The sequence below is a fragment of the Benincasa hispida genome, chromosome 5 (assembly GCF_009727055.1).
Source record: "Benincasa hispida cultivar B227 chromosome 5, ASM972705v1, whole genome shotgun sequence".
NCBI classification, from domain to species: Eukaryota; Viridiplantae; Streptophyta; class Magnoliopsida; order Cucurbitales; family Cucurbitaceae; genus Benincasa; species Benincasa hispida.
In genome coordinates, this window is record NC_052353.1 from 59,963,743 (window position 1) to 59,985,436 (window position 21,694).

General features: G+C 33.2%; 1 protein-coding gene and 1 pseudogene across 1 annotated transcript; both read left to right on the forward strand.

Annotated features, from left to right (window-relative positions):
- The first annotated feature begins 11,772 nt into the window (after positions 1-11,772).
- On the forward strand, positions 11,773-12,819 carry LOC120077657 (annotated as a pseudogene).
- Positions 12,820-16,550: 3,731 nt separating this feature from the next.
- LOC120078336 (kunitz type trypsin inhibitor 111-like) lies at positions 16,551-17,432 on the forward strand. Its single transcript, XM_039032577.1, has 2 exons — positions 16,551-16,866; positions 16,956-17,432. Exons 1-2 carry the CDS (start codon positions 16,620-16,622, stop codon positions 17,357-17,359), a joined length of 651 nt encoding a protein of 216 aa, XP_038888505.1. The 5' UTR covers positions 16,551-16,619; the 3' UTR covers positions 17,360-17,432.
- Positions 17,433-21,694: the final 4,262 nt, after the last annotated feature.

Here is a 21,694-nt window from a genome sequence, read left to right on the forward strand (position 1 = left end):
GTCCTATACAAAAAGTTTGTATAAGACCTGACCACGAAGTGTTAATGTCTCGTTATATAACACCGTTCATGACAAAGACTTCACTTCACTAGAATGACCATAGGTAACATGAACTCAATCCTAAGTGAGTTGGGAACTTCTGCCATTGAGGGTGGTCCTTTGATTTGTATGGGTGCGAGTGGCCAAGCCGCCGATTCAAACTTACCATTTTGCGAATTCGTCTTATTTGGGAGCTGGGAACTCAGTTACACAAGATGGAATTCACTCTTTCCCCGATGCAGGGGTAAGTAGCTAGATGGCTCCCTTAAGGGCTGATTCTGGGGCTTGAACGATGTGGCGCCACACACCTTCTCTTGGCCCGAGAGGTGTTCACACATGGTTGAACTATGTTGTATTGTTCATTAGAGGAATCAATGGTACTTAAGAAGTGAGATGTAACTACAAGGGCAAAATGGTAAATTGACCCAGCTGTACTTACGAGCATCTGTGAAGGTTCATCGTACTTATGATTGGTTATATTCGATGGACACATAAATATATCTGTGGTAAGAAGAGTTCAGCTGTTAGTCTTTAGTGGAATCACTGACAGTTAACGGATGGTGAATCTCTTGGCTAAAGAGTTTAGTCAACTATTCACATACTGTTGGAGCTTCGAGCCACGGGTCCATTAGGTCACTTGAGTGGCTTGGATAAAGTCGAGAACCAGTGTTTGGGTTAATTTGAAATGTTCAAATTGACTAGAGGAAGTTCAATTATATATGATATAATTGGATTGGTTAATTATATATGATATAATTAGCTAAATGTATGAGATACATTATTTTGGGGGAAATTAGATACAAATATGATTTATATCAAGTAGAGGAGAAAATACTATAGTAGATATATGATATGAAACTATAGAATATAATATGATTATATTTATTAATTAAATTAATTGATTAATTATTTGATAATTAACCGATTAATCTACGTTCGGACGTGGGAAGTGGGGCTACAAAGGTTATGGTAACCGGCGGGTTAAAGCTATGAAAATCGTTTTCATTTTATAATTCAATCGTGCATTCGTATCGCCCGTGCCCAAAAAGAATCCGTGAAAGAGCGATCGCAAGAGCCTATACGATAGAAGCTCGTTCGTCTAAACGATCGTCTAGTTGACGCGTTCTCTAAATGATCGTTTACATTTTTTCTAAACGATCGTTCAGTTTTTCCTAAACGATCATGTAGCTTTACTATACGATAAACATTTTCGCTATACGATAGCAGAGTTCATCTCCCACTTGCTTATCATCAACACGACGTCTGCTCCTCTGTCCTCTACCAAACTCACCAAAGCCCACTCTTTGGGTTTTTGACGCCGAGGATACCTAGGTTTCTCTTGTGATAGTGTCGTTCCCGCGGCATTGTTCGTGTATGTTCGGATCGTGCTCTTGCAGTCGACAAACTCCCCGGGTGCTGGTAGATCGGTGGGAGGTTTTCCACTGCTTTAGGTTCAGTCGTTCGAAGAGTGTCTTCATCTGGTATGAATGTTTTATTGTATTCTGAGCATGCCGATTATGAGTTTAATGCATAAATGTTTGTACATAATGTATATCGTTTATGTTTTGGTCACTGTGAAATCGGAGCGATCTAAGCCCGCTCATGGAACTCTCGGTATAAGATCCTTCACTTCAAACAAGATCTTTCACTTTCATTGATGAATGTGTAGAAGGTGTCCTGAGGTAAGAAAGCTCAATTGCTGTAAATTCCATGTTTAAAATTTGTTCTTTCTTGGATTTGTTATAATCTTAAGCACCTCAAGAGTGTTCAAAGGTGGAAAAAGTTTGAGACATTTGGAGATACCCTTCAAGGACTTTGGGATTCATTGGGGTGGGCTATGAACATAATGCAAAGGAAAATAACCTTAGTTTAAGTAGTTTTTGGTTTATTGGTTTCAGCTCAACTCTAGCTAAGGGAAAATAATTAGTGTATATTTTGTGTTATGAGCAACTTCTGTTTATATAAACTTTGAAAGGTTGGAATTGTATATTAAGTTTATGAAGATGAGCAACATTAAAGAACACGTGACATTTTTTCCTTATGTGCAACATTCTTTAATATGTTTTTATAAGTTCTTATTAAATGTTGTTTGTCCATTTTTCTCTGCTTGTAGGAAGTCATGCTTTCGATTTGGATCAAATCTGTGGTGGATGGTAGAGATAACATAACGAAGGAGCAATTGATTTTGGAAAACACTATATAAGGACAACAAGTGTGTGTGCACTTTTTTTTTTTTTTTTTTTTTTTTTGAATCGATCTCCATGCTTCCGCTCAAGGACCTTCAAAGGTTTCTTCAGAAGGAAAAATCATACTTTGCAAGAATTTGCTAGGTCAATGTTGAATGAGTATGGTTTACCTAAATATTTTTTGGGTGGAAGCCTTTAATATTGCTTGCTATATTTAGTTTTAATTCGACCATCTTTAGATAAAATTCCTATGAGCTTTGGCACAGAAAAATTCCAAATATTTGGTATTTCAAAGTTTTTGGTTGCAAATGTTTTATTTTGAATAACAAAGAAAAGCTTGAAAATTTTGATTCTAAGACGGATGTTGGTATTCTCTTAGGATATTCCTCTATTAGTAAAGCTTATAGAGCTTTCGATAAGAGAACTTTAATTGTTGAGTAATCTATGCATGTTATGTGTGATGAATCATGTAATAATGTTTCTGATGAGTCTATTTGTAGTGATGATTTAGAAAAAGATTTTGGAGATTTACTTGTTAGTGAAAAAGACAAAGAAATTATCTCAAATATGAAAGAAGTGAGCATCAATAAAAAGAAGGAAGATGATCCTTCATCCATGCCTAAAGAATGGAGATATGCTCCATCCCATCCTAAGAATTTGATTCTTGGCGATCCCGAACATAGTATGGAAACTCGTTCTTCTCTTAATTTATTTAGTAATCTTACTTTTGTTTCTCAAATTAAACCTAAAAGTTTTATTGATGTTGAACCTAAAAGTCTCCACTAATTCACTAATCCATTAATGAATAGGAAACATTACTTATAGGAACAACCTATATGCTAACCCTGTAATGGGTAGGAGTGAGTTTCATCTTGCAGGACTATCTCCCCAACTATCTACCCAGTTTTACCCCTATATTGGAAGGCTTATTGAGCGGCGCTATTGAGCCACTCTAACCCATGAAGATTAAATTATAATCACAAATAAATAGGAGTTTATAGTTAGCTCAAGATTGAGATTGAGTTACCCTAGATCATCAGATTGAAATAGTCAGTTTTAGTAGTGAACGGCCGTCATAAAAAAAAGTGATTATTGTTGAAAATGTCCTAAAACTCACAGTTTGTAATCATGAACCATATTCTATTTATCAATAAAAGTACTGTTGAAGAATTTATTTGTTAGGACACTGATCTTATTATTAATGTAACGGGCTAGCACAATAGCTAAACGATGAATGAATTCTTCATTAAATGATATGAGTCAAACAAAGACTAGACGATCTCTTACAGTTGTTACTCGATCGCTTACCAAACTCTAAATCATCATTTACAAACTCGACATGATCGTTAAGTAATACTAGACGATTGCTTACAAAACTCTCCTCGAGCGCTTACAAACTACTACACGGTCGCTTACAAGATATTACACGATTGCTTACCAGATATTTCATGATCGCCTGTCAAATATTACACCATCACTGAACTCTGCTACTCTACCACCTTTACCTTGTCCTCAAGGTAAAATTCTAGAAATTGATTTTCGAAATCATTGAGTACCTCCCAGGTCACCTCGTGCTCCGGCAAGCTCTTCCACTTCACTAAAACTTCACGTCCCCGCTGGGACAGCCCAGGTCGATAACTCAAAACAACTTTTGGTTCTGGTAGCCAAGTATGATTTTCATCGACTAAAGGATCCACAAACGATTTCCCTTCTTGCTGTCCAACCAATTTCTTTAGCTACGACACATGAAACACTGAATGGATGGACACTGTTGTCGAAAGGTTTAACTTATAAGTTACTGATCCCACTCTGTCAACCACCTGATATACTCCATAATACTTGGGAGATAATTTCACAAACTTCTTTTGCCGAATTGAAATTTGGCGATCGGGCCGCAACATCAGCCATACCCAATCACCAACTTGAAATTCAACATCACGTTGCTTCTTGTCAGCAAACTTCTTCATTTTCTCTTTAGCCACCCTTAAATGCTCCTTAAGCATGCGCAACGCCACATCTCTGTCTCTCATTTTTTGGTCCAAAGTCGCATTGGTGGTACAATCATCCCCATAGTAAATCAACACTGGGGGTTGTCGTCCATACACAATCTAAAAAGGGGAAAAGCCAATAGAAGCATTATACGTAGTGTTATACACATATTCTACCAAATACAACCAGTTGATCCATTCTCGCATCCACTCTACACAAAAGCACCTCATATACATTTCCAAACTGCGATTCACCACCTCTGTCTGACCATCCAACTAAGGATGATAAATTGTACTATGATGGAGCTTGGTACCCGACATTCGGAACAACTCATGCCAAAAGTGACTCACAAACACCTTGTCTCGGTCTGAAACAATTGGCTTTGGCACCCCGTGTAGTTTAATATTTCTCTACAAAATGTATATGCTACAATACTAGCATTTAAAGGGTGTTTCAAAGGCAAAAAATGAGCATATTTACTCAACCGATCTACTACCACTAAGATCACATCATACCCCCTAGCCTTCGATAATCCTTCAATGAAATCCATTGATATGGCAGCCCATACAACATCAGGGATAGGTCGTGGCATTAATAATCCAGCTGGTAACAAGGCTAGCGATTTATTTTTCTGGTATACTACACACTCCTCCACATACCTCTTAACAGCTCTCTTTATGCCATCCCAATAAAGCTCCTTTGATATCCTCTTGTATGTCCTCAGAAATCCGGAATGGCCACCAAACACAGAGTCGTGATATGTATGCAACATTGTAGGGATCAACGAAGAGGTACTAGCAAGTACTAACCTCCCTTTATACTTCAGCACACCTTGCTGTAGAGAAAAATCTTGCAGTTCGTCCTCCTTCCTCCGTACGCAGTCTTTAATTCTTTGTAACTGTTCATCGTGCTCAACTTCTTTTGGAATTACAGCTATGTCAATCAAAGTAACGGCTGATATTTGAGCCAACTTAGCTTCCATCTTCACTCTGGATAAGGCATCCATGGTACCATTCTCCAGTCCCGGACGATAGATCACCTCAAAATCATACCCAAGCAACTTAGCTACCCACTTCTGATGTTGTGGCTGTATCGTCCTCTGTTCAAGTAAAAATTTCAAAGCCTTCTAATCGGTCTTGATAACAAATCGTCTTCCTAACAAATAACGGTGCCTCCTCTGCACTGCCATGAAAATAGCCAATAATTCCCTCTCATACACCGGCTTCGCACGATCTCTCAAGGACAGAGTATAACTGTTAAAAGCGATCGATCACCTATGTTGCACTAGCACTGCGCCTATACCGTACTTAGATGCATTGGACTCTACCTTAAATGGTATGCTAAAATCAGAACGCGCCAACACATGCAGTGTCATCATAGTAGTTTTGAGCTTCTCAAAGGCAAACTGAACATCCTCTATCCACTGAAATGTCCCACCTTCAAAATTTGTGTCAAAGTCGTCGTTATGCTGCCATAATTCTGTACAAGCCTCCGATAATAACCAGACAAGCCCAAGAATCCCCATACCTCCTTCATTGTCTTAGGCACCGGCCACTCCAACACTGCCCGTACCTTTTTCGGATTGACCTCCATGCCCTATTTAGAAATGATGTGCCCCAAATACTCCACTCTATCTTTTGCAAACTGACAGTTCTTCTTATTAGAATAGGATTCATGCTCCCTTAAGACTGATAATACCACTTCTAAATGTTGCAAGTGATCTTCTAAATTTCTACTATACATCAGTATATTATCAAAGAACACTAACACCAAGTGGCATAAGTAAAGTCTGAATAGATGGTTCATCAATGCTTGAAATGTAGAAGGTGCATTAGTTAAACCGAAAAGCATTACCAGAAATTCATAATGTCCCTCATATGTCCATAAGGTTGTCTTCTTCACATCCCGTGGGTTCATTCGAATTTGATGATAGCTAGACTTCAAATCTAACTTCGAGAAGAAAGTAGCTTCATTTAGTTAATCAAAAAGTTCTTCTACCACGTGATTGGAAATTTATCTGGAATAGTAGAAATGTTGAGAGCGCGATAATCCACACAAAATCTCCATCCACCATTTTTTTTAACCAGTAGAATAGGGCTAGAATAGGGACTGGTGCTCGGCCTAATGATGCCCGAATCCAACATTTCCTCCCCTAATTTCTCCATCTCGGCCTTCTGATGATATGCATACCTGTATGGACGAACGTTTATGGGGTTGGTTCCTTCCTTTAAATGAATGTGATGCTCAATATTCCAACGATGGGGTAACTCCCTGGGCCATTCAAATATGTCTTGAAACTGATTGAGCAAGTCTGACAGAAACTCTGGTACTGATTCGACTTCATTGTTTTCCTCTTGCTCAGCTGCTAACTCACCCCCATTTAACTGTCTATATTCAACCAGGAATCCTTAATCTTCTATCTCCTATGTTTTCACCATACATTTTAGATTGATCCTTGTCTTTGTCAGACTTGGATGCCCCTGCAAAGTTTTCTTCCAACCCTCATGAGCAAACGTCATTGTTAGGTTCTGCCAGTTAACCTCTGTTTTCCCCAAACCACTGCATCCCCAAAATCACGTCAACACTCCCCAACTCCAATGGCAAGAAACTATCACACACTCTCCAATCTCTTAGTCTCATTTCCATATTTTTGCGTACTCCCTTTCCTCGCACAGCGGTTTCTGACCCTAAAACTACTCGTAATTGGTCGTGTCTATGATGTTCAACTACAGACAATTCACTAGACTCTCTTATATGAAGTTATGTGTAGCTTCACAATCTATCAGTATCACCACCGATTCTCCTTTGATTTCCCCTTTAATCTTCATTGTTCGTGGGTTCGTCAATCCCACAACTGAGTTCACATACAGTTCAGCAATAGGCAAAATTTCCTCACTCAGCATCAACATATTCAATTCTAATGTCTCTTTCATTACTTCATCATCTTCATATAACTTCCATTCCTCACCGGATGACTACATTACAAGTAATATCAGTTCTCTCAACTCCCGCGCTTTGCATCGTTGCCCAACAGTATACTTTTCGTCACACCGGAAACAAAGCCTCTTTCTATCTTCGACTGAAATTCAACATCTGTTAATCTTCTTCCCGAAATTTCTCTCCAGTTATCGTTATTCGACGTTCCTCACAACGTGATTATCCTCAGTGGAATTGACTCTCTGGTCTTCCCTCCCTCTTTCAGCTCACTTCTGCCTACTGTCCTATCCATATTCTCTATATTGAATTTCGAATAGTTCAAATTTTGGATCTTACCTACGTATGTTCGCGCTCGACCCGCGCATTTTCTCTATCTTCAACACAGTATGCCAACGGTGGGATCCCAACACTTAACTTCGGCTTTTTTTATCCATGACGCCAATCCGTTCATGAATGTCTCCTCTAGAACTTCATTCGGCAGATGAGGCAACAGCACTACTAACTTATCGAACAGATTTTGATATGCCTCCACAGTCGTTTCTTGTCTAATAGCCAAGAATCTTCCACAAATCGATCCATCTCTTAAAGATCGGAATCAGACTAACATCCTTTTCTTTAAGTCTTCCCAATCTTTAAATGGCTCTCTGCCTTCCTTCAACTGATACCAGTCTAATGCGGTGCCGTCGAAACTCACAACTGCCACCATCATCTTCTCAGATTTAATCAACTTATGAATTTAAAAATAGAAGTCTGCTCTGAATAACCACGCGTCTGGATCACTTCCGCTAAACACCGGCATTTCTACTTTCTTGAATTTACTTTGATCGCAAATCACGTCTTCCCTAGCTTCTTTCACCGAACTATTTGTTCCGCACACATTATTGGTATTTGATCCTTCTACCTTTTCCGTCACCTTTGCCTTTCCCTTGGCCATTTCCGTAACATAGGAAATGAGCATCCATTGATGTTTCTCTGCCTGCATTCCCAATCGCTCAATGCTCTTCGCGAACAACGCCAAATTCTGCTCTATAATTGGCAATTTTTGCATTTTGACTCTGAGTCCAGAGATCTCTTGGTCTAGTAACTCCAGTTTCTCTTCAAAACGTTTATGAGCAATGCTTGCCCAGGTGGTTGCTCTGATACCAATTTGTTAGGACATTAATCTTAAAAGGACTTTATTAATGTAACGGGCTGGCACAACATTTAAACGAAGAACGAATTCATTATTAAATGATATGAGTCAAATAAAGACTAGACGATTGCTTATAATTGTTACTCGATCGCTTACCAAACTATAAATGATCGTTTACAAATGCTACACGATCACTGAGTAATACTAGACGATCGATTACAAAACTCTCCGCGATTGCTTACAAACTGCTTACAAGGTATTACACGATCGCTTACCAGATATTACATGATCGTTGAACTCTGCTACTCAATCGCTTAGAAGAAGAGGTAAACGATGAACGACACACTACGATAGAGACTACACGATAGTAACACCATAACTCTCACTCTCGAGAGCTCACATTTCCTACTCCAATTATGCAAAACTTTCGTGCCTCCCTTTCTGTTTCTTTCTTCTTTTGAACGCTCAACTTCCAAACAGAATTGAAAATAAATTCAATTAACGTCCCTAACTTCCATAACCAACTCAATCGCTGACGCTCCATTAACTCCTTTATTCTTCCTTCTTTGATTTGGAGGCCTATCATTATTCAATAAATGTATTATTGACATTGCATTATGTAATAAAATCCAATAAACGAATCCATGGCTATACTATGAATACTGTAACTTTATATAGAGACATAAAAGTGGATCAAGTTATAGTATATAGCCAAAAAGGTCTATAAATATATGGATGAGATTGGGTACCTTGTCCTGGGGACAGTATGAATGCGACCTACTTTGTATCCTAATATAAACAATGTGATCCTAAAATCGTTCATATGGAGACATGGAGTGAAGGTATCCTATGCAAAAGAGTTTTGCATAAGACCAAACCAAGAAATAATCACTTTTTCTTTATAAGAATCGTTTACTGTTAAAACTAACAATTTCAATTCGATGACCTAGGGTAACTCGATCTTATTCTGAGCTAATTATGAACTCCTGTTTATGCGGGATTATCCTTTAATCTGTATAGGTGAGAATTTCAACAACAGTACACAATAAGCCTCCCATTTTGGGAATAAGACTAAATAGATAGCTAGAAACATAGTCATACAAGATGGGATTAACTCCTACCCATTTTAGAGTTTGTAAATATGTTGTTCCCTTAAGTATTGATTCCTGGTTTTGAACAAAGGGGCCTCGCCCTCTCATGACCAAGAGGACATGGTTTACTAGTTGGACTATTAACCAATTGTTCAATAGATGATCAGTGGGAGCTTAAGGAGCAAGATGTTTTTACATAGGTGAAACAGTAATAGTTATAAATACAAACTACCTATGAAGGATCGACTTACTGATTATGGTTAAATTAAGTCGACAAAAATATATCTACAGTGAGAAGAGTGCAACTATCGAGCTATAGTGGTATGTCACGGTAGTTAACGAATATTGATTAATTCAATTTAAAAAGTTTAGCTAATTAATCTCAAATCTTAAGAGCTTATGATTTATAGGTCCACTAGGTCCCTCTACTAGCTCGTAAAATATTAAACCTTGGATTAGAAAATTGAGGGAATTTGAAGTGTTCAAATTCGATATTATGGTTTGGAATTTGAACATTTCAAATTCAATTTTAGGGTTTGGATAATTATATATGATATAATTAAACATTTAATTTTATTGAAATAAACGTAATTTGAGAGTTCAGAAATATTTAATGATCTAAATATTTGATGAGGTTATATATATATAAAAATTTAATATTTTATATTAAATTAAATTTAACTAATTATCCAATTTGATAAAATTCAATTTTGAACAAAATTGTTAATTTGATTAATTGAAATTTTTGATTTTTATGAAAAATTAAAATTATAAAAACTTATTTTAAAATTGAATCTGTACTAAATCAATTTTAAATATTAAGTTTTTCAATTTAAATCAATTTTTTGTTTTAAAATTGTATTAAATGAGCAAGTGGAAAAATTGGATTTTTCCACTTGCTAATCCACCTCATGCCACTCTAATTTCAATGGAAATTGAAATGACATCTTCTTTGCAATCTGAATTGCATGGCCTTGCCTTATAAATTGAAGCGTTTGACTTCAGTTTGATAGGCATGCAAGCTGAATTCTTTAGAAATTCTGTTGTTTCTTTTTTCTCTCTAAAAGCCCATCACAATTTAGAGTTTCTACCACTAAATCCAAAGCTGAGAATAGTAGAGAAGTTCCTCTTGGTGGTCTACTAAGGATTTGAAGATCCAATTCGTGGTATTTAATAAGGAATGGAAGTGAATCTACAAAGGTATACACAAATGAAACCCTCTTTATATTGAAACTGTATTTCAGCATACTTTGAACTCAAATTAAATGTAGTTAGGTGCTTAATGATTCTGTTAGCTTCTGATTTATGCATGTTTACTCTATCAATTATTTCGTAGTTTGGTCTTATGCAAACATCTTTTGCATAGGATGCCCCACTCATATATCTCTACATGAACTATTTTGAGATCACATCGTGTGTATCTAATACAAAGCAAGCCGCATCCGTAGTGTCCCAAGAATAGGTACCCAACCCTATCCTTCTATTTATAGACCGTTTTGGCTTCATACTCAAACTTGATCACCTTTATATCTCCACATAAGGTTCAAGTATTTATACAATAGCTAGGGGTTCCTTAGTTTATGGAGTGCAATTTTACATATTCAATAACAACTTTATTAAATAAATCTCAATAACATATTTATTGTAAATATAATATGTTTAATTTTACAAATTGCGAGTTCTATGACATAAAACCCAACAAGCACTTCAATAAGATTTCGTGCCCAAAGGACGTGGTGGACAAATCCATAACATCACTACAAGTAGCCAACAAAACTCTTCTCTTGGAACACACCATGGCTGGGATCGCATATCATCCATATGAAGGGAGAGAAGCGAAGCCGCACACACAATTTGAGTAGCACGAGAAGCAATCTCATGGCACCTGAAATAAAAAATAAAAAAATGAAACAAATTAAGATATAACGTAGTTCAATCCAAAGGGAGGTAAAAAAGGAAAGATATAGGTTATTCAGAAACGGTGTGGGGATTGAAGAAGACTAGTGGGATGATAGGGTTTGAGCCATTGGGAACTTCAATCAATCATCCTCTCGCAACGTAACATTGGAGATCTATAAATCGAAAGAGGAGAGAAGCATGAGAAGGAGAATAGGAAAGACTTAGGTTTAGAGAGAAAAAGAGAATAGAGGAGTGTGAGAACAATAGAAAGTAAGGGTATAATTTGAACAATAGGGTTTGTCCACTTTTTTTCCGCCAAAAAGTTCAGAATTTTTCTGATTTCCCCCGACATTTTAGCCATTTTTCGCCTTTTTTTCGTGACCTTTAATAGCTCATTATGGAAAAGATTGTCTTCAAATGCTATAAAAGAGTTTACTTCTTGTAGTCAACCATCATTTCAAACAAAGATTAAATCTCTCTTGTTGAAGAATTAAAAAAGATGATGATGTTCGATAAGTCATTTGCCATCTTTAGCTGCCTATACTTTTTCATGGTCATATCCTCTACCGCCCAGTCTGACAGGTCCTCCAGTGCTCGACACCGAAGGCTGACCTCTATAATGCGAGATTGAGTACTGCCATCACCGAGGTTACTGGCAATCTTACCCTACTTACCTAAAAAAGTGATTAGCGCTCGCTTTATGCTGGGCAAGTACCACTTTGTTCACAAGATATAGGTATATATTAAACTATTATTAATCTCAATTCATTCTATAGATTATGTCGTATTTAATACTTTTTTTTTTAATGTCTTCAATCTAATATCTGGTGCTTTGAACGACTAAGTACATGGGTCTCGCTATTTAAGTTGTATTCGTACTTATGTTATTTACAATTTTGATCTTAGGGTTTAGAGAGGTGTGTTATATAAACTCTCTAACCCTATTGGCGTCTCTAACAAAACTACTCTCTCTCCCTGTCTGTGGACATAGCCACTACACTGTTTGAACTATGTAAATCTATATGGTTATTCTCTATTGTTTTACATTTTTCTGTTATCTTTGGTTGTCAATTTCTTAACAACTTTATATGTGTTTGATAAGCTAAACTGATAGATTATGATATATTTCATTCTTAACGATAGGTTTTAGGTTCACCTTCGCACCCTATATAGCGGGTGAAGATACGATCAGAAAAGGCAGGGATTTGAAGGTCATGTTTCAGGTGTTCTCTATATGAATAACACTAACTCAATGGATAGTGTGGACAATAGATCTACAACCAGAAGGAGGTTTGTGCTGATCGGGAGCGACAACACTACGATCAGGTAATTTAGGATCGATAAGAGCAACCTTAGAGTTTATAATATAGGATGGTGTCCCTCGGATGGCCCAATTAAAGGGAGGCCAAGGGGTGGAAGTGCTGGAATTTTGATTGAGAAAGGTTTAAGGTCGTTGGCTTTGGATGGATCTGCGTTCCTTTTTGAGTTCCTGAGAGTTGAGATAGTTGGAAAAGAGCTTGATTCTATCTTTCAAGAGAAAAAATAATGTGTGCAAATGTGTTCTAATTACCTTCATTTAAATTAAATAAAACTCTTGTAAGTATTTAATTTATGTTGTTTATTGTGTGCTATGATTAATCATATGAACGTTTAGTATTTGGATTGTCGTTTAGATTTTTGTATGGTTGACCCAAAATTGGATTCGCTAATGTCAAATGACTCGATTTCTAGAAATAACGAAAACTAATATTTTATTTATGTCACAGAGCATGGGTCAATGTTAAATTTCCCTTTTGCAATCGTGGATCTCATCCATTGCGAATTGATGAGTCGAGTGTGATTTCACACAATCAAGAAATTTCATAAGATCGCAAAAATTTAATAGTGGTTGAGAATTTTTTTTTTTTTTTTTTAATAAAAATCGTGATGCACCTTAAAATCGTCATTGAAGTCTCATCAATTCGCGATGGATGTAAACTCGAATTCTCAAATGGGCTCTAAGGAGAATTTGATGTTGGTTGGTGTTTTGTGATGTGAGTAAAATGTTAGCACAACCAAATTTGGATCATCCTTATAAAAAGCTCATTGTCGTCGAATATATTATGTGCGTTAAGGCTGCATGAATCGATGATTGGTTTTTGTAATTTCCCTTTCTTGAGTTTAATGAACTACGACATTTAGGGCTTCTACGATTTATATCTACAATTTCGTTTGATAACTTCATATGAAAATCTTAATAATGGTAAAAGTTAGATTTTTCCTTGAGATAGGGTCAATATGGTCACATTGTTTAACATTGACAAAAGAAAAAACAAAATTTTCACTAGTCTTCGAAAATAGTACCAAAAACTTGATTGATCGATTGTATGTAAGTAATAAATATAATATAGGAATGGTTTAAGTGCAAATATATACTATAAAAAAAAATAAACCTTGAAGTATTTCAAGGATCGAATCCCATGAGGCTAGTTTTTTTTTTTTTTTTTTGTTAATAAGATACAACTGGAAGAGAAAGGGATCAATAAGTACACTCGGATATCTCAATTAAGTTGGTACATCTTTAACGCTTTCATTATATAGGTAGTAGAATGTGACTGTCAAAATCTTTTAAATTCTATAACTTTTGAAATTCAATTGTGTTATAATTAAAAAATGTTGTAGTAAAAACTTTTTACATTCTAACCTTTTATTTTACCATATACATTTATTATTGATAATCAATTATTAATTAAATTACTAGTTAACTATATTTAATCAATTGTTTATGGTTAATAAAAGAATATATGTGGCTACATTGTTCTAAAACTACCATTATGGATATTTAATTTAAACCACTACATGCAACCATGAAATTAAACAACACCATCAAAGAGATTAAACCACTACCCATCCTGGGTTGTAATTATCAATTAATTTGAAACAATTAAATTTAATAAATTAGCTTTAAAGAAATTGGAGAATCATTGAATAGACCAAATTACCTCCAAAGTAACAATAGAAAGGTTTATAATGAAAGGACAAAATTGACATAAAAAGTTTCTCCATATCTGGCCTTTTACATATACTATAGAGATATATTAAGAAATTTTTGAATTTAATAGTTAAATTTCAAAAAAAAAAAAATGAGTTGCTTTAAATTATATTATTTTAGTTTCCAAAATATTTATATATTTCTTAGAAGCGGATAACAAAAAAAAAAAAAACGAATAGGTAGTGGTAGTGTTTATAAACTTAAATTTTTATAAACTAAAGCACCATTTGGTAACATGTTATTTTTTGTTTTTGGTTTTTGAAAGTTAAGTATATTTCTTCTCCATTCTCTTGATTTGCATCTTTCTTAAATATAATAATTGAATATTTAACCAAATTCCAACAATGAAAGGGACAATTGTGTTTGAGATGGCTTTGAACAAAAGTATTTCAGAAATGCACTCCCACCAAATTCATGCTAAATATATATTTAATGGCTAGAAGAGAGTGATAGCATTTTATTGACTAAATTATAATTACAATATTTTAGATAGTCTTTCCTTGTTGAGATTAAAAAAAGGTATAAATGAAGAAAAATTATAGTATTCTAATTAGTACTACAATCCAAATGAAGTGGCATTATTTATGAACCTCTAAGTTTACAATTAAGCCTTTTGGATGTATAAAATGTGTACAAATCAAAAGTTCAAGAATTATCACAATCAAACTAACTATTGACCGTTCTTTTGATAATCATTTCCTTCTTTATTTTTTATTTTTAAAAATTAAACTTATTTTCTCCCTATTTTTTACAATAAGTTGCATCTTTCTTAATTGAATTCTTAGCTAAATTGAAAAAATAAAATCTATTTTTTAAAAGTTACTTTTTTTAGTTTTCAAATTTTGGTTTGATTTTTTAAATCATTGGACAAAAATAGAGTGGTTTGATTCTTTCACTGTTACAACTTAATATAATCTGTTTAGCTCTATAAAGTTTAATAAATATAGTATTAACCCATACAAGAATTTTGGTTTCATTAATAAATATAGTATTAACCCATAAAAGAATTTAGGTTTCTAGATAACGTTGATTTGTCATTACGATTTGAGAAACAAAAAAATTGATGCAAAGAATTTATAGGTTGATTGTACAATATTATAGTTGAGACTTTGAGTATTAGATTAAAACACGGTACTTACAGTTCAGAAAGTAGTTAGATTTTAGAATTTTTTAATTATAACACTTTAATTGTAAGTTTAGCTAGTTGATTAATCAAAGGGAAGATCCGAATGTGTTATTGTAATAATTATAACTCACACAACATGTTAGACGTCGATAGATCCGAAAGCTAGTTATTATGTCGTGGAACCCACTGTCTTGAAAACAAATCTGACACAATCGTGGTGTGAATCGTTCTTGTCGGTTGCTTCCCAAGGTTAATACAATGTCCCCTTTCAAACGTGCACTTGTCGGAAAAAATGGGTTATCTCAACGGTTTTTCTTTCGTGGGAAAAAGTTTTGTCGAAAAAAACCAAAATTCTTATAGTGGAGGGTTGGAATCATAGTGAGAGAAGTGTTTGCTCAAAATCGGAGAAGATCGGTGAAAACGACAAAGCGAAAATAGGGATGTAATTTTTAAAACAATTAATGTTTAAGATTTTGTAAAAAGTTAAAAAGAAAAAAAAGAATAAAACTATTTTCTTTTTTTCATGCAAGCACAACATCATTAAGATTAGCAAGAGATACAAAAGTTTAGAAAAAAATTAAGGAGAACAAGTTAAATGAGATGTAAATATCTTAGAGAGGAAAAATTTAAACAAAGAAAAAAGAGGTCAATATTAGAGATGTACAAAGTTAGAGGAAGGAGAAAAATGGAGGGGGGAAAGGCAGTTTATAGTGAAAAAAAAAAAAAAAGTTAAAAAGCAAGAATAGAAAAAATTAATTTTTTCTCTCAAAATTTTAGGATAAAATAAAGTAAAATAATTAAGAGGACAATTCTTAGTTAAAAATACTAGTTATTTAAAAAACAAAAAAAACAAAATTCCCCTTTCAATCACTTGACAAAATTGAATTCAAATTTTGGTGATATGTAAGTTCATTCACACCTCTTGACTTTCTTGTCCCAACTCCAAATCTTCTATATTTTGTCATGAGCTTCTCTTCTAAAACTACCAAATATATAATATATTTTTATAAGTAATAAAAGCCTTAAGGTACAAGTAAATGAAGAAATTGAGATAATTAAACTATACAAATTGGACTTTTGGTCATTTTCACCTCCTTCATGTTGGCTATAAAATGGCACTACACATTTGCATCCCAAACCATCATTTTTTTCAAACAAAGTTAAATCTCTCTTGCTGAAGAATTAAAAGATGATGATGTTCCATAAGTCACTTGCCATCTTTAGCTCCCTATGCTTCTTCATGGCCATATCCTCTATCGCCCAATTCGACGGTCCTCCAGTGCTCGACACTGAAGGCCGACCCCTGCAACGGGATGTCGAGTACTTCATCAAGCCTGCCATCACCGATGTTGCTGGCAATCTTACCTTAATCACCCGAAAAGGTGATCAGTGCCCGTTTTACGTTGGGCAAGTACCACTTCTTTCACAAGATATAGGTATGTATTAAATCTATTACTAAACCCAATTGATTTGATAAGTTATATCATATTTATTAGAGTGTGATATATTTAATTCTTAACGATAGGTTTTGGAGTCACCTTCACGCCTTATCTAGCGGGTGAAGATACGATCAGAGAAGGGAGAGATTTGAAGGTCGTATTTCAAGCGTTCACAATTTGCATAACGTCGACTCAATGGAAAGTGGGGGAGGCAGATCCTATAACTGGAAGGAGGTTTGTGAAGCTCGGGAACGACGACACTGCCACCGGGTACTTTAGGATCGACAAGAGTGACCTCGGAGTTTATAATATAGGATGGTGTCCCTCAGATGTCCCCATTAGAGGGAGGCCAAGGTGTGGAAGTGCTGGAATTTTGATTGAGAAAGGTTTGAGGTTGTTGGCTTTGGATGGATCTGCATTTCCCTTTGAGTTTGTGAGAGTTGAGATAGCTGGAAAAAAGCTTGATTCTATCTTTCAAGAGAAAAAATAATGTGTGCAAATATGTTCTAACTATACTCATTTAAATTAAATAAAACTCTATATGATCTAGCATTTGGATATAATTATCTATTGATAATCTAAAATTAATTTCACTAATGTCAAATGATCTGAATTTTAAAAATAACAAAAATTAATATTTTAATTATGTCACAAAGCATCGGTCAACGTTAAATTACCCCTTCGTGATCATGTGTCTCATCAATTTTGCGATTTCATGTCTAAGAAAAGTCATAAGATCGCGAAATTTTAATAGTGACCGAGAATTTTAATTTTGTAAAAGTCACAATGCACCTTCAAATCATGTTCGGGATCTTATCAATTTGTAATGGATGCGAACCCACGATTAGGAGAATTTAACGCTTGTGATGTAATAAAATGTTAGTTTTCATGATGTCATTTGATACTAACACAATCAAATTCGGATCATCCGTACAAAAAAAAAAAGTCATTGTTGTCAAATATTTATTTATGTGTGTTAAAGCTATATGAATCAATTATTGGTTTTAGTTATAGTTTTAGTTTTTTTTTTTTTTTCCTCTTTCTTGAGTTTATGAACTGGTCTTTTAGTTCTTTTATTATTTATATTTACTGTTTCGTTTGATAACTTTAATATGAAAATCTTAGTAAAGTAAAATTAGGAACATACCTTTTATCATGAACTAATTATCAATAACTAAAATCTTTTTGGTCAAAATGAATATAGTTTAATTGACATGATATTTGTACTATTTACTTTAAGATCAGAGGTTTGATTCTATGATCTTATGTATTTAATTCAATACTTTAACAAATAAAATTTTCAAAATCAATGAGAGCCTTCAATGATGAGTTAGAAAATGTTACCTTGGGGATGAACACTATAAAGATAAGGAGAACTAGTTCTCTACTTAAGATTTGGTTTTAGATTGTCTACCAATATTTTAAATGTATGTCACATCATAACAAAATGATAAAAATACTCCTACTTTATATGTCATAAAAGCATAAGATTAAAAAACAATAAAAATTACATCAAAATTATTAAATTAAAATACAAACAATAATTTGATGTTTTTTCATAATCATTTAGTTTTTGAAAATTAAACTTCAAAATAGTAGAATTTTTCTTGTTTTAGAATTTAACAAAAAAAAAAATATGAAAGAAAAATATTGTTATCAATTATCAAATGCTCCTAAAAAAGTGATAAAGCAGTCAAACTTACCTCCAATGAGAGAATTTGTCACAAGTCGTCAAATTATAAACAATTACTAAATATATATATATATATATATATATATATATATATATATATATATATATATTTAAATATGAAATTTCCAAAAATAAGAAAATAAAGAAAATTATTTATACAAAATAATAAAATTTAATCTTATTTGATAGAGATTGATAGGCTATAAGTGTATCAATGATAGAACCTGATACAATACTATCATTAATACTATGTGATAAACACTGATAGAATAGTTTGACATTTTTCTATCTATGAAAATTTTATTTTTAAAAATTTAGTCAGATATTATTTTAGTTTCTAATATTAAAATATTTTTTTTCAATTTAGGCTCTAGTGTTCAAAAGTTACCGTCGTTTTTCTTAAGTAGTAAATTACAATTTCTTATCCATTTGACGAGCACAATCAACCAATTGAAAAATTTTTAACCTCACACAGGGGAAGGAATTAAATCACTTTTCTAGTTCATTCTTTCCAATTTCTAGCAAATTTTTCAACTTTAGTGTGTCCCAATTTTTTTCTAAATTTTTGTAAACTCAATAAATTTACTGTCATATATGAATTTATCATCAAGGGAAATAATATAATTGAAAATTGTAAAAACGTAAGAGACTAACTTTTAAAAAGAAAAATTAAGATTGGAACATATATTTAACCTAAAATTCATTTTTAAAAAATGGAAGATTTTCATTAAAAAAAAAAGAAAAAGATAAAAAGAAAAAAGAAAAGACTACATGGTTGAGGATTATAGGTCCGAAGAGAACAATAATTATGGTTTTTAAATTAAGAGAAATTATTTCAAATGATAAAACTATTGAAAATATTTACAAGATATAACAAAATTTTAGAAATATCAATGATAGACATTGATAGACACCTATAAACATCTATCTTTGATAGTTATAAAATTTTGCTACATTTTATAAATATTTTGATTCATTTTTCTATATTTAAAAACAGCTCTTAAATTAAATTACAAACCAAAAACACAGTGATAATGGATTAAAAGACCCAATCTTTGACCCCAATGGTTTTGTCCAATTTTTTTAAATTTAAGAATTTCGCCCACTTGCATACATCATCATGAATCAAAGTTACAAAAATACGGTTAGTTTTCTTTTTCCTCTTCCTCTTCTTCTTCTCATTTTTCCTTCCTCCATTTGTGTCGGTCATTCTTCATGTTTCCTTTCTTCATTTTTCACTGACCATCGGAATGTTGCAGAGATGTTGTCAAACATTGAAATGACAGATGAAGTAGAGCAAGATAGTACAGAATGAAGAATGTCAGATGAAGTGGAGCAGGAAAGAAACAATATAGTTTCTAAACTTTAGTTTGTAACAATGTAGTCTCTATATTTATAAATTTATAAAAATTTAGTCTCTGAACTTTAGAAAGTAACAATTTAATTCATGTACTATACAATTTGTAAAGATTTAATTGTTATAGTAAAAATTATTATTAAGATTTAGTGAACTTTTTTATCAAATTAGATTGAGAAACTGATTATAGATCAAATTTGTCTAAAAATATAAAGACTCGTTAAATTGACAATTAATTTTAATAGAATTTTTCACATCCATGGACTAAATTGCTACAAATTGAAAAGTGTAGAGACTAAATGGTTATAGATTTAAAAATACAAAGATTAAATCATTACAAACTAAAGCCTATAAACTAAATTGCTACTTTTATGAGAGTTCAGGGACGAAAGATGTTTTTTAATCTAATATCTATCAAACATGAATTCCCTATTTATAATGATACATTTTTACAAAGTCAAATTTAACATAACTTAATTGGTTTAGTCATACATATTCTTGACTAAAATATTAGAAATTTAAATTTGCATTCCATTGTTGTTGTGCTAAAGATAAAAAGAATAGATAAAAAATTAAAAATTAAAAAGAAAAACTTTTATACTTAAAAACAATTCTCAAATATGTTATATCTATATAACTCAGATACATAAAATATTATATAGACAACTTATGCACTCTAATTATGTTTTATGTTTTTAGATTTATTGAGTTTAGCAAATGTGTATTTGATTGGCAATCTAGATTTTGTTTTAAAATATTGTTTTTGGATTATGGGATCCAAACCGTACAAATTTTGAAAACATTTTTTTATGTTTCTAATGTATCTAGACTTTGAATTCAAAATTTTAAAATGCAGAATTATATTAAAATGATAAAAACAAGAAAAATTGTATTGGGTAGCAAATTAAGTTTAGGGTTTAGCAATTTTGACTTTCACTTTTCAAACTTTGCAAATATAGCAAATATGCATTCCTTAAACAATTTCATTTCTTGATTTAGCAATTATGAATTTTTAATTATTTTTTAGTACATAAATCCCTAAACAATTAATTGATAGAGAGTGAAAGAAAGACAGACAGAGAAAACTCTATGATCAGTGATCAGTAACCGGACGTGAGGTGGTTGATAGAGGTAAGCGACGGAGAGATGGACCGGTTGTCGGTGACAAATGGTGTGGAGATGATGAAAGAGAGATATTTGGGGAGAAAAAGATAGAGAGAGAAAATTGGTGATCGATGACTAGACGTGAAACGATCAACGAAGGTAAACTATAGGGAGGTGGAGCAGTGGTCTGTGACAGATTGCCTAGAGCAATGCTGGTTGTTTGAAGAGAGATGTTGGTGGGAGAGGGAGAGGCTACTGCTTTCTTAGAATAAGAAGTTCAAGTTTTTTTTTTAATTTTAATTGTATCATTTTAATTAAGTGTATCAAGGAGTATTAAGTATACATTAGTGTATCAATGTGACAACAGTAGTGTATCAAGGGATATCAAGTGTAGGTCAATTATGTATCAAGTGTATAAATGTATCAGATGTATCGAGTATGTATCAGATGTATCGAATGCATCAATATATCCGTACTATTTTACATTTCTGTTTTAAATTGTGGGCCGTTACTTTTATTATTATTATTATTATTGTTGTTGTTTTTTTTTTTTTTTTGCAAACCTAAAAGATTTGAACTATAGGCCTAATATTGAGAACTTATTTTTACCCATTTTACAACTAGCTCTAAAAATAATAATTGACATAATATTTTATGTTATAAACTCAATT

Excerpts from the sequence above, each read along its gene's own strand:
- LOC120078336 (XM_039032577.1), top strand. The coding sequence starts at position 16,620 with ATGATGATGTTCCATAAGTCACTTGCCATCTTTAGCTCCCTATGCTTC. Across the intron at positions 16,867-16,955 it reads ACTTCTTTCACAAGATATAG|GTTTTGGAGTCACCTTCACG; the intron begins GTATGTATTAAA and ends TCTTAACGATAG.